This window comes from Saccopteryx bilineata, chromosome 2 (assembly GCF_036850765.1).
Source record: "Saccopteryx bilineata isolate mSacBil1 chromosome 2, mSacBil1_pri_phased_curated, whole genome shotgun sequence".
In the NCBI taxonomy this organism is placed as follows: Eukaryota; Metazoa; Chordata; class Mammalia; order Chiroptera; family Emballonuridae; genus Saccopteryx; species Saccopteryx bilineata.
The window spans coordinates 169,110,235-169,136,207 of record NC_089491.1 but is presented as its reverse complement, the minus strand read 5'-3'; the positions used below and the strand labels follow the sequence as shown (position 1 = coordinate 169,136,207).

Genomic DNA, 25,973 nt, shown 5'->3' with positions numbered 1-25,973 from the left:
GAGAGAAGTAAGGGAGCTGCGGGAACAGAGAGCTGCAGCATTGGAAGACAACGCCCAGAGGTTGTCGCCACCGGACCCTGGACAGTGGGTTTGGGTTCTCAACCACCGTCGAGGGAACCTAGAGGCGTGGTGGCAAGGACCATTCCAGGTGTTGCTCAGTACCCCTTCTGCAGTCCGGATAGCAGAAAAGCCCTATTGGATCCATCTCTCCCACGTGAAATCAGCCCAACCACCTGACGAAGGATCCCGGAGATGGCAAGTCAAACAGACCCCTGGAGAGCCTCTAAAGCTCACCTTCTCCTCCACTTAGGACTGATGACTTTTTATTATTTACCCAGCAAGGGACTAGAGTTGCAGGAATGGGTTTTAATCAGGACAGCAGATGGCGCAGTTATAGCACAGAATAACACCTGGGATAGTAGCACCTCCATAACACTCCAAGCTGATTTATCAAAGTTTTTTGAAGAAAAATTCTGTGATTCACCAGCAGCTTGGAGACATTCTGATTCAGCCAGGAGCCCGCTCTTAGATAACTGGCCTAGCTCATACACTGCAGGTAGTAAGTGTGCACCCCATGTTAAAAATAGGGCTTTATGGTATACTCCACACTATGCCTGCTCTGAACCCACTTCCGGACAGCGCCGAATTTGCGGGTCTCACTCAGATTATTTTTGTAAAGCGTGGGGTTGTGAAACACTTGTCAGTGAATTTCAATGGAGTCCACTGAAACCAGACCCAGACATAAGTCTCTTTTGATTAGGAACTAGATTAGGGGGAAGAAGGCCCAATGATGGTTGGGATGAGGACTGTGCTAAAGATAATTGTAACCCTACTATCATTACTATTAAGAAGCCTAAAGACCCAAGTTGGAATTCAGGAAAAACCTGGGGGCTAAGATTATATGTAACTGGACATGATCCTGGTACCTTTTTCACCATTAGAAAGCTTCCTACAAAGAACAGACCTTTCCTAATAGGAGTAGGGAACGGGCTGCCACCTAGGCCCCCTGTCAGCCTCCCAGCAGCACACACTCCGGCAGCACCAAAACTCCCGGACAGTGAGACAGGCCTAGACCAGAGCAGAGCTACCGCGACTCCTACTGTAGACTCTTTCCCAATAGAGCCAGAGGAGCAGGACCATAAATTGCCTTTTTACACTCCCAGCCCATTACTGGAAAGACCACACCACCAAGAGACGTATGCCCTAGATTTATTGGATAAGGTATTTCCCTTCTTTAACAAGACATAGCCTGAAATTACAGAATCTTGTTGGCTTTGCCTTAGTCCCAGACCTCCTTTCTATGTAGGGCTTGGAGCCAACACCTTGAGGGAAGGGGAACTGGCTCCCACTACAGTAACCCTTACAAGGGACTGAAACCAGGATTAGATAAAAGATTGTGTCTCAGAAGGATCTCTCACTTTAGCAGAGTTCCACGGGAAAGGAACCTGCTACCTCTTAGCAAATTTCACCTTAGGTAATTCCAATTACAGTGACTATTGCCTTAACCAAGAAACCCTACTCGCCACCCTAGAGGACCCAAAAGTGACGAAGGCACCTGAAGGACTATGGTTTGTGTGTACTCAAGGCATCTTCAAGTGTATAGTCCCCTCTTATCCTGAACTTTGTGTAAGTGCTTACATTATTCCACAGGTATATCTGTATGGGGGAAATCCTGAATTCCTTGTTGCTCCCCTGAGGCAGGAAAAACGAGCTCCACTTCTTATCCCTATCATAGCTACCATAGGAATTGTAGGGTCAGCAGCAGTAGGGACAGCATCCCTCATTCAAGGGGAACTTACCCTCAGACAGCTATCCAAGACATTCTCCAAAGATATTGCGCTTCTCCAAAACCAGGTAATATACCTCGAGAAGCAAATAGACTCCCTAGCCGAGGTAGCCCTTCAGAATAGGAGAGGACTAGACCTCCTCCTACTCAAGCAAGGAGGACTGTGTGCTGCTCTAAGAGAAGAATGCTGTTTTTATGCTAACCACTCTGGAGTAATTAGAGAGAATATCAAGGTACTTGCAAACAGATTAGAAAATAGAAACTTAGAAGAAGATGACCCAGGATGGTATGCCTCTATGTTCAGAACTTCCTCTTGGCTAACCACTCTTATATCTACAATTGCTGGGCCATTACTGATACTTTTGTTAGCTCTCACTATTGGGCCTGTAGTTATTAATAAACTCCTTACATTTATTAAGGAAAGAATCGAGACTGTAAAAGTGATGGTTCTGTCTCAACCTACCTACACCATCCTTCCTTCTGATGAAGAATCAAGGTTTGATTTATGCCCTAATAGGAGTAGGGAATGTAAGGACCAAGAGAAGATCAGAAAATAAGCAGGGCACTAATAGAACAGGGAACTTAAGGGTTACAGGCAGGTCCTGCTCCTGTTCTGTTAGGAATGACATGCCCAAGGTCGTTCAAGAAGCAGAGACAGATAGGGACCCTGTGAGGCTGAGAGAGAAGAAAAAAGAAAGAAAAAGAGACAAACGTTTGCATTCTATTGGTTAAAAGACCCTTATCAGAAGTTTAGGTTTGGAATTCGCCAATGAACTAGTCCCCAGCCCCTGTTGCTATGCTATGTGCAGCCCCCTTAGCAAATAGGTTACCGCCACATCTGCTTCTGTATTAGGCTTGCTTGCTTAGCTTATAAAAAGATTTAGCTGTGAGCGCTAGGTGCGATTCCCATCTGTAGCTCCTTGTGAGCACAGTGTCTCTGGACACCTCGGGAATTTGCCCCTGCGCAGGTAAAACTGGCCAATAAAGTTACATCTATACTCCTGAAAGTCTCCGACGTTTGTTCTTGTACCTGGTGGATGTTACAGTCTTCTCCCCCACAGGCCACTCTGCCCAGCAGTGTGTCACAGGGGCTGTGGGGGAGCATCGGGGGAAAGTTTAGGAAACCAGCACCCACATCTGAGGGGGGGCCAAGGAGGCTCGCTGACCACGGGCGCAGCCTGTGCAGCAAGAGAAAATTCCGTCTCACAAGCACAACCAGTGACCTTTGTTTTCAATATGAAACCACCTCCCGAGTCAATCCCACAATTCAAGCAAGTCCTAATGTTCACTTTTAAACTATTGATGATCAAATAACACGGTTTAGAGCATAGAGACCAGGACCCAGTTGGTTGACTTGCTCCCCCCCCCCCCAATATAGAATAATACCATCACTTCTGTTAAAATAATAAAGGTGGCAAGAAGATAAAATAAGTTAAGCCTGACCAGGTGGTGGCGCAGTTGATAGAGCGTCGGATTGGGATGCAGAGGACCCAGGTTCGAGACCCCGAGCTCACCAGCTTGAGTGTGGGCTCATCTGGTTTGAGCAAAAACAAAAAAGCTCACCAGCTTGGATCCAAGGTCACTGGCTCAAGCAAGGGGTCACTCGGTCTGCTGAAGGCCTGCGGTCAAGGCACATATGAGAAAGCAATCAATGAACAACTTAGGTGTCGTAATGCGCAATGAAAAACTAATGATTGATGCTTCTCATCTCTCTCCGTTCCTGTCTGTCTCTATCTATCCCTCTCTCTGACTCTCTGTCTCTGTAAATAAATAAATAAAGAAGTAAAATAGTTAAAATGGGTAGAAAGAAACTCAAGGCTGAGGTACAACATACCCCTGTTTCTAGTCTGTCTCCCAGAAAGCCCTTCTTACGTGAGCAGCAGTCAGAAAGACAAGAGGTGGGGGCATCTGGAAAAATACTAAGAGTTTGATGAAAGAAAATCAATCAAGAAAAATATACAAAACTGATGAGGAAAAGGAAAAAAAATGTGTGTTGTAAGGTATAGAGCGGTGTTTCCCAACGTGGGGCCCACGCCCCACAGAGGGGCAATTCGATAGTTAAGGGGGGCAATTTGAAAATGGACTCAACACGACTTTAACTCTTTCGCCCCGGGCCATTTAAATGCAATGCTAGATATCGGTGCCAAATTTAACAAAAAATGCAATTCTTAAATAATTGCGGTAAATAATTATTAAGTATAATTTCGTTTGACAAGACCAAAATATCAACTGGGTGATTGGCGTCTTCAAGTAAACTTCATCCTGGGTTCACCGCGGAGCACGCCGTCTGCCGTGGGGAACCCCAGACATTTTAAAAACTCACTAAACAGGCCTGACCTGTGGTGGCGCAGTGGATAAAGCATCAACCTGGAAATGCTGAGGTCGCCGGTTCAAAACCCTGGGCTTACCTGGTCAAGGCACATATGGGAGTTGATGCTTCCAGCTCCTCCCCCTTCTCTCTCTCTGTCTCTCTCTCTCTCTCCTCTCTAAAAATGAATAAAATAAAAAAAACTCACTAAACAACACAGTTATTCTCACCTAATTGGCCCATCTCAACTTCTGTAGTGTTTCACATCATTCAGTTGGTGTTAATTTGAAATAAGTGTCAGTCAAAACTGTTGTAAAAGCTCGTTGATTTAATAAATATACATATATATTGTATAGATATAATTGGTAAGTATTTGATTTTATTTTTATCAATATTAAACCCTTTATTAAGTACTTCTTGCATCGGGGCTAGGAAGCAATAATATTTTACAAATATTATTGGGGCTATAATAGTGCATGCACGACAATTTTAATTTTAGAAGCATAACTTTCCAGAAAATTTTGTCAAGTGGAAAAAATATAGATACCTTTTGATTTGCAGTGGTAGTGTAGTAAATGTGTTATATACATTTAAATATGAATTTTTAGTATACGTTTACTCTATGTCACATTGAATATATTTTAACACATATTTTAATATTAGTTTTTAATTGATCTTATTTTTATTTCTTATAGCCCATAGTAAAATGAGTGGTGCAAGCAAGAAAAAAACTCGTCAATATTCAGAGGAATATTTAAAATTTGGGTTCATACCCGCTGTTCACGATGAGCAGATTCCTTTTTGACTTTTATGCCAGCAATGCTTGACCAATGAATCAATGAAACGAGGTCGTCTTGAGGCGCATTTGAAGGCGAAACATAGTGCTCATATTAATTCAGATTTGAGTTACTTTAAAACTTTAAAGAAAAATTTTGAAAAAAACAACATTAAAGTCTCTATTTACTGCTCATACTTCAACTAATAATCGTGTTCTTGAGGCTAGTTATCAAATTTCTTTATTCATCGCTAAAACTGGAGAAAATCACACTATAGGAGAGAATTTAATAAAACCGTCAATATCAGCATTTCTTAAAACGGTTCTTGAAAAAGATGACAAAGATGTAAAAGCTATGCCACTCAGTGACAATTCTGTTAGCAGAAGAATAGACAAAATGAGTGAGGATATTGAAAAACAACTTATTGAAAAGCTGAAAACAAGAAAATTCTCCTTGCAAATGGATGAATCAACTTTGAGAGACAGTGAAGCAGTATTGATAACTTACGTAAGATATATTGATAAAGGACATTTTGCTGAAGAAATGTTGTTCTGTAAAAGATTAGAAAGCACCACTACCTCCGAAGATATATATAATAAGCTAAAAAACTACTTAGATGTCAATGATATACCAAGGAAAAATATAACATCTTGTGCTGCAGATGGTGCTCCCAATATGATGGGCAAGAAAAATGGCTGCTTAAAATTGATGAAAGATGCGAATCCAGAAATGATTCTTGTGCATTGTGTTATTCATAGGGAAAACTTGGTAGCTAAAAACATCTCGCCTGTTCTGAATGAAGTATTACATACAGTAATAAAGTGTGTTAATGCTATTAAAGCTAGTGCCAAATGTGAGCGTCTTTTCAAGCTATTTTGTGAAGAACAAAATGAAGACCATGTGAGACTTTTACTTCATACTGAAGTAAGATGGCTATCTAAAGGAAACTGTTTGAAAAGATTTATGGAACTGTTTGATACTCTTAGTGATTTTTTAAGCGACGATCCTGAAATGAAGTATCTGTTAACAATAGATGGTAAAGCATTTGTGAGTTATTTAGCCGATATCTTTGAAAAACTAAATATATTAAATAAGCAACTTCAAGGAACAAATAAAACTCTTGTCGATGCAAAAGCAAAGATATTCGGTTTCATTACCAATATTGAGTTCTGTCAGAAACATTAACAACAAAAACTTTAAACAGTTTCATTGGCTCCAGAAATGTGAAGTAACTGATACCGCTTTACTTGTTATTGTCAATCATTTGAATATTCTATCGGCTGATTTAAAAGAAAGATTTTCTGATTTAAAACAAATTGATTTCCCAACATGGATGATGCAGCCAATGTTAGTGGATTTGTCTGATATATCAAATATGCAGTATCAAGAAGAACTCGCAGAATTGCAAAATGATGAGTCAGTTAAAGCTTTATTTAATATCAAAGGAGCGATGGCATGGCTTTGTGAGGAAACAGAAATCAAATACCCAAATTCAACCAAATGTGCAAGAAAACTATTGCTACCGTTTCCATCTTCATTTTTAGCTGAATGTGGATTTAGTGCTGTAAATGGTTTACTGGTAAAAAAAAAGAAATCGGCTGGATATAACACAACGTGGAGACTTGAGACTAAAGCTAACCAAATTGGAAGCTAATATAAAATCTCTGTGCAGCAAGCATCAAGCGCAAGGATCACACTAAATTAAAATAATAAATTAATATAGAAAAATCTGTATTAAAATTATTTGGAATTTAAATTTCTGTTTTTCATTATATGTTTTGAACTTACTGTGTTTTGTTAACAATTTCATAGTGATTTCTTCCTAGAACCTATCATTTATGTTTATTAAGTGAACAAATCAATTTTTTAATGTTAAAAATTATGTATGTTACATAGGGGGGGACATAAAAATTTTAGAAAGGTTAAGGTGGGGCATGGCACAAAAAAGGTTGGGAAACACTGGTATAGAGCCTTCTGTAAACGGGTGGCTGATCCCCACAAGACTGCGCCAAACCACCTGAGGTCAGGGTTTCCTTCCCCTCCACCCTGTTCTCCACATGCGCACTGGGCTCCCGACAGTTGGCAGAGAAAGACTATTTTTGCTGCTAAATGATCTCGCTCCCTAGAAGTTCCTGCAGCCAGGCTCTGATATAAACGACCCTGCCATGGCATTCAGGGGACCTTCACGTGGGACCCCACCCCACCTGGGTTTTGACAAGGTTCTGAAACAAAAAGTCAAGGTCAGAACGTAGGTTCCAGGTCTGTGAGGTCCTCCATCTAGGGCAAACGCATCTTACTGCTGAGCCTGGAAGGTGCATGTCAGAAAGGTGCCCCAGAACAGGCCTGGGGACGCATGGCTGGGGCAGGGGGAGTGTGTAGACGACCTGGGTCCGACTGCTGGTTCCCAGGCCTGCGGTGCAGGAGCAGCAGCAGGTGAAGGTGCACCCTCCACCAGGCCCCCCGCCTGAGGGGGGCGGGGCTCAGCCACTGAGAAAGCGGTTCTTATGAGGGCTTCGCCGTGACCAGAAACTCCAGGTCCACACTCCCCACGGCAAAGTTGCTGGGCGGGGGCAGCTGTGCCCGGGTCCAGGTTGTCCTGCCCTCCCTCTGCTTGGCTCTGACCCCCCACTTGGCCAAATTCTGTGTTGCCCTGTGGACAGATATTTTGATACCAAAACTCAACGTGAGCTATGAACACATGTGGAAATGAAGAAGGGAGGTTGAAAACCACCATCGCCTTCGCTCATTCTCAAACACGTTGGGAGTAATCTGATGTTCTGATTTTGGTGACCTGTTCCTTTCCAAACTTGCATTTTTCTCTACCTTTGGGGGCTGATATTAATGGCCCGCCCGGTCATTCGGCCACGGGAAGTGTGGACGTGGAGGTCCTGGTCACCGCGGAGCCCTTGTGGCAGGAGCCTTTTCACAGTGTCTGAGCCCCGCCACCCTTGGGCGGGGGCCTGGTGGAGGGTGAAACCTGGTCTTACTTCCTGAACTTCTGGACTGGGAACCAGCAACCAGACACAACTCTTCTACACATGTGCCCCCTGCATCTCCCGGGCCTGATCTGGGGCACCTTCCTGACATGCAACTTCAAACCTGGAGGGAAAACTGCCCATCCCTAGCGCCAGGCCGGCAGGTACAAAGCTGTGCAGACAGGGATGCAGCAGTGGAGCTTTGGCCTCCGTGTCTCATGGAAAATTAAACGCCTGCTGAAGACTCTCTTCCATTTATCATGAGGGGACTTTGCACATACATCTCTTTCTCTCTTTTTAAAAAAATAGAAATAGACATCATATTCCCATTTTCTAACTTATTATCTAGTATCTGTTACAGGGAGAGATTTTTGTCTAATCACAGCTTGTTAGAGTTGCATTATTCACAACAACCAACTGCTAATGACTGTATCACATAACAAAAAACAAACAAACAAAAGGATAAACATTGTTTTTTAAATGAAACTTCATTTCAAGCATGTCTCTTTGGAGACAGTCCAACAGGGGGAAGAAGAAGAGGAGAATGTGTGTAATAAAATACCCTGGCGAAGAACATTTACCAGGAAAAAGAAAGATGAACGGATACATAATATCATGAGACGCTAAAACCCTCTGCAGAAAAAATACAGTAGGAGCTGAGTGACCCGATGCCACGTGCTTGTCACAGTCCCCCAGATGAAGAGAGGGAGGAAGCCAGGCTGGGGCTTCACCAGCTCCTGCGATTCCTAATGGTGACTCTTTGTCTCTCTAGCATCGATGCCAACGTCTTGTTAGCTGAATGATCCGTTTCCTCGTGGGTGCCGTGTCCCAGCCAAAACTGATTTTGGGTTGTCATTATGTGCACACGGAGGCCACACCATCCTTCTGCATGTCTGTCACCCCAACTGCTGGGATGGGGCCGTGAGCTCCGTCTGCTGAGCAAGAGGAAACGTCTCCTGTCGGCCCTGCAGTGTTTTCCACACGTAGGCAGCCTGAAACAAGATGTTCATTGGCTTGGACCAGTGGTCCCCAACCTTTTCTGGGCCACGGACCGGTTTAATGTCAGAAAATATTTTCACAAACCGGCCTTTAGGGTGGGACGGATAAATGCACAAAATAAAATTATGCAACCGGCGTAAAAACTGTGATATTTTTAAATATAATTGTCGAACTTATGAGAAAAGCATCAAGAGTGAGTCTTAGACGGATGTAACAGAGGGAATCTGGTCATTTTTTAAAAATAAAACATCGTTCAGATTTAAATATAAATAAAATAAAAATAATGTAAGTTATTTATTCTTTAAATGGCCTATGGACCAGTACCGGTCTGCGGCCTGGGGGTTGGGGACCACTGTATCTGCGGTCTGTATTGGACGGTCTGTATCTGTGGGTACTTTTTTTCCATGCAATAAAATTGACAGATGATTTCCTTTTTTTTTTTTTTTTTGCAACACGGTTTGGAGACAGAGAGAGAATACTGGGATGGTCCCCTCCCCTCTCTCCAGGGCGGCTGTTTATTTATTTATTTGTATTTTTCTGAAGTTGGAAACGGGGAGGCAGTCAGACAGACTCCCACATGCACCGGACCGGGATCTACCCGGCATGCCCACCAGGGGCGATGCTCTGCCCATCTGGGGCATTGCTCTGTTGCAACCAGAGCCATTCTAGCGCCTGAGGCAGAGGCCATAGAGCCATCCCCAGTGCCCAGGTCAATTTTGCTCCAATGGAGCCTCGGCTGCAGGAAGGGAAGAGAGAGACAGAGAGGAAGGGGAGGGGTGGAGAAGCAGATGGGGACCTCTCCTGTGTGCCCTGGCTGGGAATCTAACCCAGGACTCCTGCACGCCAGGCCGACGCTCTACCACTGAGCCAAATGGCCAGGGCCTGGGGCAGCTGTTTAGACAGCCGTCTAACAAATCGCTCACCGCAAAGATCCCGCATGCCCATTTCGCACAGTATTGATTCATATTTAATTCATGACAACCAAAAAAGCAACTTGAGGCAATTTTGGAAATGGCTGCTGTTTAGTGTGCCTCCCCTTCCTCCAGGCTCAGTGGGCCCAGCGCCCATAAAACTGCCTGCTGCTTTGCCTGGGTACACCATTACTGGGTAATGAGACGTGCAGCGAAATATACCTTCCACAGCCGCTTGATGAAGGCTTCCTGACACATCAGACCAGACAGAAATGTGTTTTTTTGTATGTTCTATCTTATTTTGTCCATCAATCACATCATTAGTCAAAGCAGACAAGCCTGTAGCCAGGCTCAGATGCGGAGTGTGGCAGATGATTGGCGGACAGGTGTTCCCGCTCCCCCAAAAAGCAATTCTGGAATGAGGAACAGCCAGGACCTCATTCCCAGGGCCGGAATGTCAACAAGGGAAGACAGGCCCAGGGGACGAGTTCAGGGCGGATGTCCAAGTGGCCCAATGTGGTCCCTGGTACTGCCCACCAAGCCTTGCCGGGGCCCCAAGGGAGAAAGGAGGGAATTAAGAACAAAGTCCACATATCTGCTGTGGTAAGCCAGGTGCTCAAATGCCATATTCAGAGGCAATAAATAAATTAATCTCTCTTGCCACCCTCTTCAAAATCTTATATGCCTATAATTCTGCCAGTGTTCAGATCCTCGGACCACCCACACTCATCCCCGCTGCCCACCCGGTGCTGGGAAGTGCAGGCTCCCAATTCCCAGCCTTCACAGGGGTGTCCCTCACCAATGGCAAAGCCACCCCCCTTCCTCTGTGGGGACCCCCACTCCTTTTCAGCTCATCCTAGCATGTCTTCCTTTTCAGCCTTGCTTGTGTGATGCCTTCCGTCCAAACGGAAGGGGTTAACAAGACTAGCTATATGGAGCCATCGTTGATGGCTAATTTCTAGCTTTCAAGCAAGCCCTGAAATGAGTTTGTGTAATGAGCTCATTGCCAAGTTACCTCCTGGTTCCCGAGAGCGAGACCAGCACATCAGGCGCCGCCCCCACCTGGCTGGCAGAGGCCACAGCACTCTGCCCACTCTGCCCAACACCCGTTACCCCGTGCACCGTGCTGACATTTTCATTTTTAAGACAGAATTCAGTTTTGTGTGTTAAAAAACAAAACAGCCCTGGCCGGTTGGCTCAGCGGTACAGCGTCGGCCTAGCGTGCGGAGGACCCGGGTTCGATTCCCGGCCAGGGCACACAGGAGAAGCGCCCATTTGCTTCTCCACCCCTCCGCTGCACTTTCCTCTCTGTCTCTCTCGTCCCCTCCCGCAGCCAAGGCTCCATTGGAGCAAAGATGGCCCGGGCGCTGGGGATGGCTCTGTGGCCTCTGCCCCAGGCGCTAGAGTGGCTCTGGTCGCAACATGGCGATGCCCAGGATGGGCAGAGCATCGCCCCCTGGTGGGCAGAGCATCGCCCCTGGTGGGCGTGCCGGGTGGATCCCGGTCGGGCGCATGCGGGAGTCTGTCTGACTGTCTCTCCCTGTTTCCAGCTTCAGAAAAATGGAAAAAAAAAAAAAAAAAAAAAAGCCCTGGCCGGTTGGCTCAGTGGTAGAGCGTCGGCCTGGCGTGCAGAAGTCCCAGGTTCGATTCCCGGCCAGGGCACACAGGAGAAGCGCCCATCTGCTTCTCCACCCCTCCCCCTCTCCTTCCTCTCTGTCTCTCTCTTCCCCTCCCGCAGCAAGGCTCCACTGGAGCAAAGATGGGCCGGGCGCTGGGGATGGCTCCTTGGCCTCTGCCCCAGGCGCTAGAGTGGCTCTGGTCGTGACAGAGCGACCCCCCGGAGGGGCAGAGCATCGCCCCCTGGTGGGCAGAGCGTCGCCCCTTGGTGGGCGTGCCGGGTGGATTCCAGTGGGGTGCATGCGGACTGTCTGACTGTCTATCCCCGTTTCCAGCTTCAGAAAAATAAAATAAAAATAAAAACAAAGATGTCAGAGAAATGGCACCGTGAGGAGCGTGACCAACAAATCTCCCCCAAAATTTCAACAAGTTCATCAACCAGAGACAGAAAAATCTATCCTTGGAGCATATGGACGTTCCACACACTGAAGGGGGAAGGTAGGATCAAGCAAAAAATTGACTAAATATATAATCAACCCTGAAGGAAATAAGTCGGACAAAGAAACACTCTGCCTTCCTCACTAACCTGAGCAAAGGCTGCTTTCACTTGGAACTGAGAATGGGGGAGCTAAGGGTGTGGAGGAGGCTAGGCTGCAGCACAGACGTTCATTCAAGCCGAGGAAAGAGTGTGCCTGTGGTGGGTCAGCCCACAGCAGCAGCCTCCCATGCGCTGCGAGCATCCTAGCCGCCCACGTGTGCTGCAAGCAACCCAGCCGCCGGCAACCGCCCGTGCCACGAGCAGCAGCTGCCAGTGGCACGCGGGGAGTGTGCCAAAAGTGAACTTCCCTAAACCCGAGCTTCTCTGGACAGGTGGGGTGTCTCACCCAGCCATTCAAGCTAACAATCAAGCATCAGGGGAGGGGCACGCGGGCAGCTTGCAGTCCTTTCTGGAGCAGATCAGTGGATCCAATCACTGAAATTAGCTTAACCCACAGTCTGCTCACCTCCCAACTGACCTATGCAGCTCTAATTGACAAGATCTCTCTCAGTTCAGCAATCCAAGACAAGAGGCGTGATATTTTTTAGTGCCTCTTGCTAAAGGGGTGGGGGAAACTTCTGATTGGCAGAGCTTTCATACTCAGGGATATATGCTAAAAAGAGGGACTTGGCAGATGTTAAGACCTCCTGTACTGCAGGCAGCAACTAGGGCATCTTCTTCCCAGCCAAAACAGGCTACAAAGTGTGGAAAGCCTGAGGAGAGTGGTCCCATAGAGTGCTATGAATGCTGAACAGGCCTGGAAGCTCATAGAAAGTCACCTTGAGAGCAATTGGCTCCCAGCCCTGCCTGATTACACTGGTGGCTCTGACTGCCAGAGCCTTACCCAGAGCCCTGCATTGAGTGGGGATAGAGTGGGGATTTCCCAGCTCTTTGAGCCTCTTACTCCCCAGGCAGAGGCAGCAGCAGCCTCATAGCTGGATCATCAGGCTGCTAACTCAGGAAGGAGAGACTAGACTAGGAGAAAGGCTCCGGGAAAATGGACTCTCTCATTGTTGGAGCCTGCAAACGCTAACAAGCCTTGACTACCAACGGGACTGAAGCCAAATATATGACATCGCTATAGAGTTTCATCAACTGCAAATCCCTACCTAAGTGTGCCACAAGGGCAGAGCCTGGGGTACAGAGTCACTGACCAGGAAGAGGGAGAGGAAAGAAAAAGGAAGAAGAAGTTAACCTCTCAAAATCAAGAAAAATCCACAGACTTTATAATTTGTTCCACTATTTTTTTGTTCCTTTCATCTTCTTGCCTTTATTATTATTATTTCTATTTCTTCCACCTCGGTCCTTTTATTCTCTGCCCGGTCCTTTTATTTTATTTTCCTTTTCTTGAACTACACTACCCATAAGTGTTACATTTTATTTCTTTTCTTCTACCTTACTTTCCATGAGGGTTACACTCCAAAACCCTTAACTCTCTCTCTCTCTCTTTTTGTTTTTATTCTTTTTTCTTCCTTTCCTTTTCCCCTTTTTCTTATTTCTCCCTTTCTATTAGTTTCTTCTTTTCTCCTTTTACTTTTCCTCTCATTCAATCCTCATTCACAAACAAATTATTTATTTTGGGACTCAAGTTTTTCTTTTGTGGCATTTTGGGTGCTTTTTACTTCACTTTTTAACTCATTAGCATTCCTCCCAACCCAGATCCCCATTCTATTTAGTCTTTGCTCCACTTATTACAATAGTTTTTTTTCTTTTTTCCTGTTTCCCTCTTATCGCTCTCATTATATTTCTTAGTCGACCATCACTTACAAGCAAATCATTTTATAGTTGACCCAAATATTTTCCTTTTTTGCATTTTGTGGGTCCCTACTTCCTTTTTTGCCCCTTGAACACTTCCCCCCAAATCAGGCCCTCCGTTATAGGCAGTTTTTGTTCCATTTAGCATAATATAATTCACAGTTCATCACGATATTTTCCTAAGGAGGAGGAGAGAGGAGGGGAAGAGAAGGAAGAAAAGGGGGGGGGATAATAAATTATTATTGGCTTTTTTTCCCAAAATTTTTTCCATTTTTTTTATTTTTTTATTTTTTTTTAACTTTTTATTCTTTATTAATTCTCATTAGTGCTATCAACAAGACCACCCTCAGATGCCATTAAAAAATAGGAAATCAAATATCATGGATACAAAAGATAGAGAAGTAACACAGATAGATGTGGAAAAATCTATGGAGAAAAAATTTAATATATTGGAAACCTTGGAGCTAAATGACAAAGAATTTAAAATAGAAATCCTAAAAATACTCAGAGATACACAAGAAAACACAGAAAGGCAATTAGGGAGCTCAGAAAACAACTCAACGAACACAAAGAATATATTAGCAAGGAAATTGAAACTATAAAAACAAATCAAACAGAGATGAAAAACTCAATTCATGAACTGAAAAATGACGTAACAAGCTTAGCTAATAGAACAGGTCAGATAGAAGGTAGGATTAGTGACATAGAAGACAAGCAACTTCAGGCACAACAGAGAGAAGAAGAGAGAGACTCAAAAAAAATTTTTTTTGGTATTTTTCTGAAGCTGGAAACGAGGAGAGACAGTCAGACAGACTCCCGCATGCGCCCGACAGGGACCCACCCGGCATAACCACCAGGGGGCGACGCTCTGCCCACCAGGGGGTGATGCTCTGCCCGTCCTGGGTGTCGCTCTGTTGCGACCAGAGCCACTCTAGTGCCTGGGGCAGAGGCCAAAGAGCCATCCCCAGCCGGCCCATCTTTGCTCCAATGGAGCCTCGCTGCGGGAAGGGAAGAGAGAGACAGAGAGGAAGGAGAGGGGGAGGGGTGGAGAAGCAGATGGGCGCTTCTCCTGTGTGCCCTGGCTGGGAATCGAACCCGAGACTTCTGCACGCCAGGCCGACACTCTACCACTGAGACTCAAAAATTTTAAAAAATGAGAAAGCCCTACAGGAATTGTCTGACTCCATCAAAAAGAATAACGTAAGAATAATAGGTATATCAGAGGGAAAAGAGAGAGAAAATGGAATGGAGAATATATTCAAACAAATAATAGACGAGAACTTCCCAAGCCTGTGGAAAGAACTAAAGCCTCCAATTCAGGAACCAACAGAACACCGAGTTTTCTTAACCACAACAAACCTAGTCCAAGGCACATGATAATGAAAATGGCACAAACCAATGACAAAGAAAAAATTCTCAAGGCAGCCAGGGAAAAGAAGAATACAACATATAAAGGAAGGCCTATTAGATTATCATCAGATTTCTCAGCAGAAACTCTACAAGCTAGAAGAGAGTGGACCCCAATATTTAAAGCCCTGAAAGAGAGGAACTTTCAGCCAAGAATACTATATCCATCAAAGCTATCCTCCAAGTATGAAGGAGAAATAAAAACATTCACAAATACAGAAAAGATGAGGGAATTTATCATCAGAAAACCCCCACTTCAGTAAATACTAAAGGGGGTTTTCCAACCAGATTCAAAGAACAAAACAAAACAAAACCACAAGTAAAAGCTCCACCAAGAACACAATAAAACCAAATTTAAACTGTGACAACAAAAGCAAAAAATAAAGGGGAGAGGACGGAGATTAACAGTAGCAAAGGACGATGAAGTGCAGAAACACTCATAAGATAGGGTACTACGATAAATATGGTAGGTACCCTTTTCATTACTTAATGGTAACTACACTTAAAAAAACCACCACAGAAGCACATGACTTAAAAAAGGTAGCAACAAAGGAAAGAAGTATGGAATACAAACAAACAAAAACAAATGATAGAAAAACAAAAGAGAAAAATCAAACAAGATACAAAACTAATAGAAAGCAATTTATAAAATGGCAATAGGGAACCCAGAAGTGTCAATAATTACACTAAATGTAAATGGATTAAACTCACCAATAAAAAGACACAGAGTAGCAGAATGGATTAAAAAGAAAATCCAACTGTATGCTGCCTACAAGAAACACATCTAAGCAACAAGGATAAAAACAAATTCAAAGTGAAAGGCTGGAAAACAATACTCCAAGTAAATAACATCCAAAAAAAAAAGCAGGTGTAGCAATACTCATATCTAATAATGCTGACTATAAGACGGAAAAAGTACTCAGAGACAAAAATGGTCATTTCATAATGATTAAGGGGACACTGAATCAAGGAGACATTACAACCCTTAATATTTATGCACCAAAGCAAGGAGCACCAAAATATATAAGACAGCTACTTATTGACTTAAAAACAAAAACTGACAAAAATACAATCATACTTGGAGACCTCAATACACCACTGACGGCTCTAGATCGGTCATCCAAACAGAGAATCAATAAAGATATATTGGCCTTAAACGAAACACTAGAGCATCTGGATATGATAGACATCTACAGGACAGTTCATCTCAAAGTGACAGAGTATACATTTTTCTCTAGTGTACACAGAACATTCTCAAGAATTGACCATATGTTGGGCCACAAAAACAACATCAGCAAATTCAGAAAAATTGAAATTGTAACAAGCATATTGTCTGATCATAAAGCCTTGAAACTAAAATTCAACTGCAAAAAAGAGGGGAAAAACCCCACAAAAATGTGGAAACTAAACAACATACTTTTAAAAGTGAATGGGTCAAAGAAGAAATAAGCACAGAAATCAAAAGATATATACAGAGAAATGAAAATGACAATACGACATATCAGAATCTCTGGGATGCAGCAAAAGCAGTAATAAGAGGGAAGTTCAGATCACTTCACACCTATATGAACAAACAAGAGAGAGCCCAAGTGAACCACTTAACTTCACACCTTAAGGAACTAGAAAAAGAAGAACAAAGACAACCCAAAACCAGCCGAAGAAAGGAAATAATAAAAATCAGAGCAAAAATAAATGAAATAGAGAACAGGAAAACTATAGAAAAAATTAATAAATCAAGGAGCTGGTTCTTTGAAAACATCAACAAAATTGACAAACTCTTGGCAAGACTCACCAAGGAAAAAAGAGAAAGGACTCATAAACAAAATCCAAAATGAAAGAGGAGAAATCACCACAGACATCATGGATATACAAAGAATTATTGTAGAATACTATGAAAAACTATATGCCACCAAATTCAACAATCTAGAAGAAATGGATAAATTCCTAGAACAATACAACTTTCCTAGACTGAGTCATGAAGAAGCAGAAAGCCTAAACAGACCAATTAGCAGGGAGGAAATAGAAAAAACTATTAAAAACCTCCCCAAAAATAAAAGTCCAGGCCCAGACAGTTACACTAGTAAATTCTATCAAACATTCAAAGAAGACTTGGTTTCTGTTCTACTCAAAGTCTTCCAAAAATTTGAAGAAGAAGCAATACTTCCAAACACATTTTATGAGGCCAGCATAACCCTCATACTGAAACCTGGCAAGGACGGCACAAAAAAAGAAAATTACAGACCAATATCTCTAATGAATACAGATGCTAAAATACTAAACAAAATACTAGCAAATCGAATACAACAACATATTAAAAAAATAATACATCATGATCAAGTGGGATTCATCCCAGAATCTCAAGGATGGTTCAACATACATAAAACGGTTAACGTAATACACCATATCAACAAAACAAAGAACAAAAATCACATGATCTTATCAATAGATGCAGAAAAGGCATTCGATAAAATATAACACAACTTTATGTTTAAGACACTCAACAAAATAGGTATAGAAGGAAAATATCTCAACATAATAAAGACCATATATGATAAAACATCAGCTAACATCATATTAAATGGCATAAAACTGAGGACCTTCCACCTTATATCAGGAACAAGACCAGGTTGTCCACTCTCTCCACTCTTATTTAACATGGTGCTAGAAGTTCTGGCCAGAGCAATCAGACAAGAGAAAGAAATAAAAGGCATTCATAACGGAAAAAAAAGAAGTAAAGGTACCACTTTTTGCAGATGATATGATCCTATACATCGAAAACCCCAAAGACTCCACAAAAAGATTACTAGAAACAATAAACCAATACAGTAAGGTTGCAGGATACAAAATTAACATACAAAAGTCCATAGCCTTTCTATATGCCAACAATGAAATATTAGAAAATGAACTCAAAAAAATAATCCCCTTCACGATTGCAACAAAAAAAAATAAAATACCTAGGAATAAACATAACTGTAGTGGAATAACCCATTGCATGGCCTTGGATGGGAACACAGCCAACAAGAAAAGAATGTTTTGCCAAGAAAATTGTTTTGTGACTTGAAGGCGGGTCACTGAAACAGGTCTATGTGACTGAAGGCAGTTGCTGGGCTTTTCTCAGTAACACATTCTCATAAGATTTCTGTACTTTCCAAGTTTATCCCTTAAGATAAAGCGAGGAATGTTATGGGATCCATAGAAGCAACAGCAATTAATGCCTTCTGATATTATGTTGTTACTAAGCTATCTTGCAGGTGCACTCCATGTGTCTTTAAGTAAAAGTTACACTTGATGTTATGCCAATTTCTCAGTAAACAAGCTTTTTGAAGTCTTGTGAATAAAATTAGGACACAGCATGAACTCGGAGCCATTTGCCTGAGTGAGCGGTGGTCCTTTGCTAGTCCTTGATGATTTCGTCTGTTGATCCCTCTCTCTGAACCCCTGCCTCCCAACAACACATAACAAAGAATGTAAAGGACCTACATAATGAAAACTACAAAGCATTGTTAAGGGAAATCGAAAAAGATACAATGAGATAGAAAAATATTCCTTGTTCTTGGATAGGAAGAATAAATATAATCAAAATGGCCATATTACCCAAAGCAATTTATAAATTTAATGCAATTCCCATCAAAATTCCTATGACATTTTTTAAAGAAATGGAACAAAAAATCATCAGATTTATATGGAACTATAAAAAACCCCGAATAGCCAAAGCAATCCTAAGGAAAAAGAATGAAGCTGGGGGCATTACAATACCTGACTTCAAACTATATTATAGGGCCACGACAATCAAAACAGCATGGTATTGGCAGAAAAATAGACACTCAGACCAATGGAATAGAATAGAAAGCCCAGAAATAAAACCACATATATATGGTTAAATAATTTTTTATAAAGGGGCCAACAACACACAATGGAGAAAAAAAAGCCTCTTCAACAAATGGTGCTGGGAAAACTGGAAAGCCATATGCAAAAGAATGAAACTCAACTATAGCTTGTCCCCGTGTACTAAAATTAATTCAAAATGGATCAAAGACCTAAATATAAGACCTGGAACAACAAAGTACATAGAAGAAGACATAGGTACTAAACTCATGGACCTGGGTTTTAAAGAGCATTTTATGAATTTGACTCCAAAGGCAAGAGAAGTGAAGGCAAAGATAAATGAATGGGACTACATCAGACTAAAAAGTTTTTGCTCAGCAAGAGAAACTGACAACAAAATTAACAGACAGCCAACTAAATGGGAAATGATATTTTCAAACAACAGCTCAGATAAGGGCCTAATATCCAAAATTTACAAAGAACTCATAAAACTCAACAACAAACAAACAAACAATCCAATAAAAAAAATGGGAAGAGGACATGAACAGACACTTCTCCCAGGAAGAAATACAAATGGCCAACAGATATATGAAAAGATGCTCATCTTCATTAGTTATTAGAGAAATGCAAATCAAAACTACAATGAGATACCACCTCACACCTGATAGATTAGCTATTATCAACAGGACAGGTAATAGCAAATGCTGGAGAGGCTGTGGAGAAAAAGGAACTCTCATTCACTGTTGGTGGGATTGTAAAGTAGTACAACCATTATGGAAGAAAGTATGGTAGTTCCTCAAAAAACTGAAAATAGAACTACCTTATGACCCAGCAATCCCTCTACTAGGTATATACCCCAAAAACTCAGAAACATTGATACGTAAAGACACATGTAGCCCCATGTTCATTGCAGCACTGTTCACAGTGGCCAAGACATGGAAACAACCAAAAAGCCCTTCAATAGAAGACTGGATAAAGAAGATGTGGCACATATACACTATGGAATACTACTCAGCCATAAGAAATGATGACATCGGATCATTTACAACAAAATGGTTGGATTTTGATAACATTATACGGAGTGAAATAAGTAAATCAGAAAAAAACAAGTACTACATGATTCCATACATTGGTGGGACATAAAAACGAGACTAAGAGACATGGACAAGAGTGTGGTGGTTACCGGGGGGGTGGGGGGAGGGAGGGGAGGGCGCGGGAGGGAAGGAGGAAGAAGGGAAGGGGGAAGGGGAGGGGCACAAAGAAAACTAGATAGAGGGTGATGGAGGACAATCTGACTTTGGGTGATGGGTATGCAACATAATTGAATGACAGGATAACCTGGACGTGTTTTCTTTGAACATATGTACCCTGATTTATTGATGTCACCCCATTAATATTAATAAAAATTTATTTATAAAAAACAAACAAACAGTGTTAGATAGACAGAAAAAATTGAGAAGATGCACGTGCCCCTCCGGGCTGCCGAATTTCCCGTACTATGAACGTCCTAAATCAGTGGGGTGTGTTTGTTACAATTAATGAAGCGGCCTGACACATCGCCATTAACTAAAGTCCACATTGAGATTGTCCTAGTTGTTACCCAATGTCCTTTGTCTGCTCCAGGATCCCAGCCAGGAGATCACGTTACATTTCTCTCTCCTGGTCTCCTCCGGCTCTTCACGCAAGAGTTTCCCAGGCTCCCTTGCTTTCTGATGACCTTGACAATTTTGAGGAGGAGACTACCATGAACCATTTTTGATGAATTGCTTATATTTTAAAATTTAGAATGTGTGTGTGTGTGTGAATACAACACCCTTTGATACTCCAATAACTAACAGTGCTCAAAAAGGGGGGTCAGGGGGAGGGATCTCCCTGGAAGGTCGGAAGTCTCCGAACAGCACCAAGGAGAAGATTCAGACACCCACGCCTTCCCGGTGGTGGCCTCTCCAGAAATGGGCTGAGCAGGAAGGGGTGAGACCCGAAGCAAGCTCCAAACCCACGTGTACACCTTGCACTGAGAATTACTTCTGCCTGCATCACTCATCTGTGAGTGGCTGTCAGATGTCATCGTGGCCTGACCCAACACCGTTTATCTGGACCCACACGCCAGGGCTGAGCAGGGGCTGTGGAGGCGTCAGCCTGGGATGACATGAGGGTGGGAGCCCACAAGGACCAGGGCTACGGGGTCACCTGGTGGCCGGAAACCACCCACCTGCCAGGGCAGAGCGGAAGGTGATGTGACCTGTTCCTTTGCCAGTGCTCCCCATACCTTCTCTTGTCCTCTGGTTGTCCCCAATTTCTCCTCTCTTACCCTTTCAGCCTCCTCCACAAAGCTCACAGGGTCCGGGAAGGAATGGGAAGTTGGTTTGGGACATGGGCAGTCACTTTTGCTGATTAACAAAGACTATTCCCTTCCCCCCCCCAACCCCCCACTATCTGAGCTGGAGAGAAGAAATACAGTGTCTCTTACAGGACCTGCATTTGCCAAGACACCACACCCGCAGCAGCTTGGTACCATGGCATCTGACCTAGAGCCTCATATATGTTACATTATAATTTATCCTTGCACGTAGCCTGAGCTTCTTGGCTCATACACGTTTTATGAGCCTGCCTTTCGCCAAGAAGGTCCACAGAAAGTGAAATAAATGAAGAAGCTGGCTCTGCATTCTGCCTGGATCATCTGACACTTGTTCTCAGATGGAGTGACAACCGCAAGCTGTGCTCACACCATCGGGACTCCCAGGCCCGATCGGTTCCGTCCATAACCCATCAATCGATCGGTTTTACAGAGAGAACCTACGAGGCAGCTTCTGTCCTCAATGATTGATGGATGGACGAATGGACCGACAGTTGGGGGGCAAAGGGCAGCCTCTTTCCCGCCATTGACTGCTAATTTGACAGAGGAGTTCCTGGAACTCAGTGAGGGACACACGGAGCAATCTAAAGTCTTTTTCTTGGGAATTCAGGCGTGGAACACGGATTGTCTAAATCAGGTCTCTATGGCTCCTGGTTATAAGGACAAGGAAGGTCAGGGCTTTCTTGGCCCTTGAGAAAACAGGGGAGGGCAAGATGCTGAGGAGAGAGCGAGAGCGAGAGCGAGAGCGAGTGAGAGAAAAGACATGCAGAGGCTGAGATGAATGCCAGACCAGGTGGTCTCCGAATACAGGTGGTTCTTTCCTGACTCCAGTACCTGGCTGCCCGGGGGCACTCCTAACCCACATTGCCAGACCCCTATAACCTTCCAGCTAACCCCATCTTCCCTGAAGCAAGCCTGGGGAGGGAGCGCTGTGTTTTTTGTCTCAAATGCCCCTTCCTGAGAACACACCTGCCCTTGGGCCCTCGGTACAGAACAATGGTTGCTAAGACAGAAGAGGGAGAGATGACAGTGGAGAGAGACAACAGAGAGGGGCTTTGGCCTGTTAAGTGCTGGAGAGACTCAGGTGGTCAGAAGGGGAGCGATTACAAACACAAAGGTGATGTTAGCAGAGTGGTCCCCCTCCCTTCCAGAGACACTGGAGGACTAGGATCAAAATCCTGTGACAGCCCTGGCCAGTAGGCTCAGCGGTAGAGCGTCGGCCTGGCGTGTGGGGGACCCGGGTTCGATTCCCGGCCAGGGCACATAGGAGAAGCGCCCATTTGTTTCTCCACCCCCCCCCTCCTTCCTCTCTGTCTCTCTCTTCCCCTCCCGCAGCCAAAGCTCCATTGGAGCAAAGATGGCCCGGGTGCTGGGGATGGCTCCTTGGCCTCTGCCCCAGGCGCTGGAATGGCTCTGGTCGTGGCAGAGTGATGCCCCGGAGGGGCAGAGCATCGCCCCCTGGTGGGCAGAGCGTGGCCCCTGGTGGGCGTGCTGGGTGGATCCCAGTCTGGCGCATGAGGGAGTCTGTCTGACTGTCTCTTTCGGTTTCCAGCTTTGGAAAAATACAAAAAAAAAAAAAAAAATCCTGTGACACCAAAGACATGACAAAGACATCTTGACTTCTTCACCGAGACGAAGACACCTCTCTCCCAGCTCCTGGGACCCTGCACACAGGAGCAGCACCATCCAGGAGAGGACACAGGGGACACACTCCTCTGTGCCCAGCCCACGTCCTGGCCACCCGGCATGCACTTAGAGGCCCGCGCGAATACATGGTACCAGACGTCCACCTCAGGCGCAACCTTGAAATGTTCCCTTTCAGTAAAACATTACATGAATGACATGAACAGGAGAAAATATGTAGTTCCTGTGAACGAGGCTGTTTGTTTTGTGTGTGTGTGTGTGTGTGTGTGTGTGTGTGTGTGAGAGAGAGAGAGAGAGAGAGAGAGAGAGAGAGAATTGGTTTGTTGGAGAACTCCAGGTGGGCCAGTTCACTGGACGGATGCATTTCCACACTTTCAGGAGCCCCCCTGGGCATGTCTCTCACTCAGATGGCCCCACTTGATCTTCCTTCCTAGAGCCTTGACGGGCACTGTGTGTGTGTGTGTGGGGGGGGACCCAGTGGCTCAAGCAGCAGATCTGGGGGGGACCATAACAGTAACTATCTGTCAGGGTCTTCAGAGGGTGGGGTGATGCCAGCTCCTCTGAATGCTGTCACCTCCGAACACCAGCCAGGCAAGGTGGTGATCACCACCACCCCCATAATCCACGTGAACAGATCAATTTGGGGGAGATCAGACATGCTTGCCTTGTTGAGGTTTCCTGTCTCTGAGAACTCTTCAATTATATTATCTCCCTGATGTTCATAGAATAAAAGTATAAAAGTCCTGCACGTTTTTTGTTAGCTTTCTTTCTAGATGTTACAGGTGGCTGGTTACGATGAAACGGGCTAATGCCACAGTGTCTTTCCTAGTTGTTGTTTAGACATGACCCTTTTGTATATTTATCTTGTATCCAACTACCTTCCAATGCTATTTCCAAGGAATTTACTTCAGTCTGTGAGTTATGTAAATGTATCAGCTATAAACAATGATTTTTGTTTCTCCTGTTATAATATTTACCAACCCATTTAATTTCAGGTCTGTAAAAACAGCTTAAAAACAGCTTCTGACTTCGTATCATTAGTTTGGATTACATAACCTTTTCATTGAGTTAAGATATTTCCTTCCTTTCTTGGTTTCCTGTGGCTTTTAAAAATCATGATGAGAGATTACTTTGCCTATTTTTATATGACATTTCTCTTTTAATCTGTCCATTCCATTAATTATGGCAATAGGTTTCTGAAGGTTTAATTATCCTTTTATGACTAAAATAAACTCAACTTCATAACAAGCAACAGGATTATATTTTAGAGTTGTTTTACTATGCTCCTACATAAAAATTTTTAATTTTATTTTAATGCTAGTCTTGTCTTTTTTAAATGACAGAGAACTATACCATGAAATAATGAGTTGGGAAGGTTTCTGTGAAATATGAGAATATACGTTTCTGAAGGTTTAGTACAACTTATCTACAGATGGTCCAGATCTGATGGCATTTTTTAAAAGAGATTATTTTACTATTTTTAAAATTTTTCTTCTACAAATTCTGATCTTTAAAGTTTGTGCACTAGAATCAATCCTGGTAATTTGTATTCACTGGAAATTTTTATCTTTTGGCTACAGTTTAGAATGTAATAAAGTTCATTTAATTTTATCTTGTTATCTGACATTTTATTATTTTTCTCATTTTTAATATTATTTATACTTGTTATCATGGTATCACCCCTGCCAGGTAAGTATTCTCATATTATTTATATTCGTATACACTATTTTTTTCTTGACAATACTGACCTGATAGTTTTGTCTTCTCAAAGAACCAGATGTTAAAGCTAGTGCTTTTTTCTATTTTGTGAATTTTGAATTTGTTATTATCATCAATTTTGTCCTAATTTCTTCAGATTCCCATTATTATCTTTGCTCCAGCTTCTCGAGTTGCTTGTTTAGTTCATTTAACTGTGACCATTTTTATTTCCGAGTATACCCAGTTAAGGTTCCTGAGGTTGTCATTTTAAAAAATATTTTAGTTACTCTTAGTTTACATCATGAACTTAGCATTGTTTTAATATCTTCTTTAACTTAACAGTTATTTTAGAAGTCTGAATTTCTGATGTGCTTTGTTTTTGCGATCAAAATGATCTCTCATTGGAGGAATTTATAGAAATGGTCTTTGTGGCTTAATGCATGGTCCATTTTGTAAATATTTACTATGCATTTGAACATTGTGTGAGTTTTCTGTGTGCTTAGAAAAAGTATGTGTATAGATACTTGGGGACCAAGCAACGTCCATTCTCAATTAATTTTATGTGTTATCTGTTGTAGACTGCAAGTGGCAAAGAGCCTTTGTAGACTCGAGGTTTAGCAAAAGGCTAAGTTCTCCATATTGGCTATGAAGCTGAGTATTTGCACCCACTTCACTTGCTTCCTTAAGTTGCTGGAAGCAATTTATATACATGCCCTTCCTCTTACTCTTTGTTCAGATGTTGGTTGATTTCGCTTAGGCATGGTGGGGGATTCCTGTTTATGCCTTGGGAGAGTTCTTGTTTTAGCCTCATATGTGTAACTTTGTACCAAGGACTTCCTTGATTTGCATATGGCTATATAATAAAGTAACCTGGGACTATGGGGCACTCAGATATTGCCATCAGCAAAGAAGAGGCCTCCTGATCCCATCCTTTTTTCTTAATGAGTCTGTTTTCTTAATTCTGCATCATTTTCATTCAAGACCCAGAATTACCAACTGTGCTGGTCTGCAGCAGTTATTTTCTTAAAGGAAAATACACCCTTAGAATCAAGAACATCTCTGTATTAAAAAAAAAAAAAGACCAAGAAATCTGCCACCATTTATAATTTGCTTTTTGACACAGAGAAATGTGCAAATTTGTGACAAAGGGGTTTAGAGAGAACTGCAAATGTCTGTTATTATTTCACAGGGGGGGAAAAGATTCGGTTTTTTTCCGAGAAGTTATGTAAGTAGTGATTTTGAAAAGATACTCATCACGTTGTGTTCAGTAAACTAGATAAATAGCAAGTATCTGATAGATTTTGTCTGACCAAAAAAAATGTTTTTAAAAATTTTTGGATTTTATTAGTGCCAACATTTTAAAATCAGGGGCTCTAAC

The 25,973-nt window shown here is 43.0% G+C and overlaps 1 protein-coding gene across 1 annotated transcript in view; it reads right to left on the bottom strand.

Annotated features, from left to right (window-relative positions):
- LOC136322371 (uncharacterized) overlaps window positions 1-25,973 on the bottom strand; it is a 127,603-nt gene that overhangs the window by 14,703 nt on the left and 86,927 nt on the right. The window contains exons 3-5 of the mRNA XM_066254411.1: window positions 4,868-4,947; window positions 4,195-4,272; window positions 3,350-3,405 (exon numbers count right to left, since the gene is read on the bottom strand). Coding sequence (XP_066110508.1) covers window positions 3,350-3,405; window positions 4,195-4,272; window positions 4,868-4,947 — 214 coding nt within the window. The remainder of the gene's footprint in view (window positions 1-3,349; window positions 3,406-4,194; window positions 4,273-4,867; window positions 4,948-25,973) is intronic.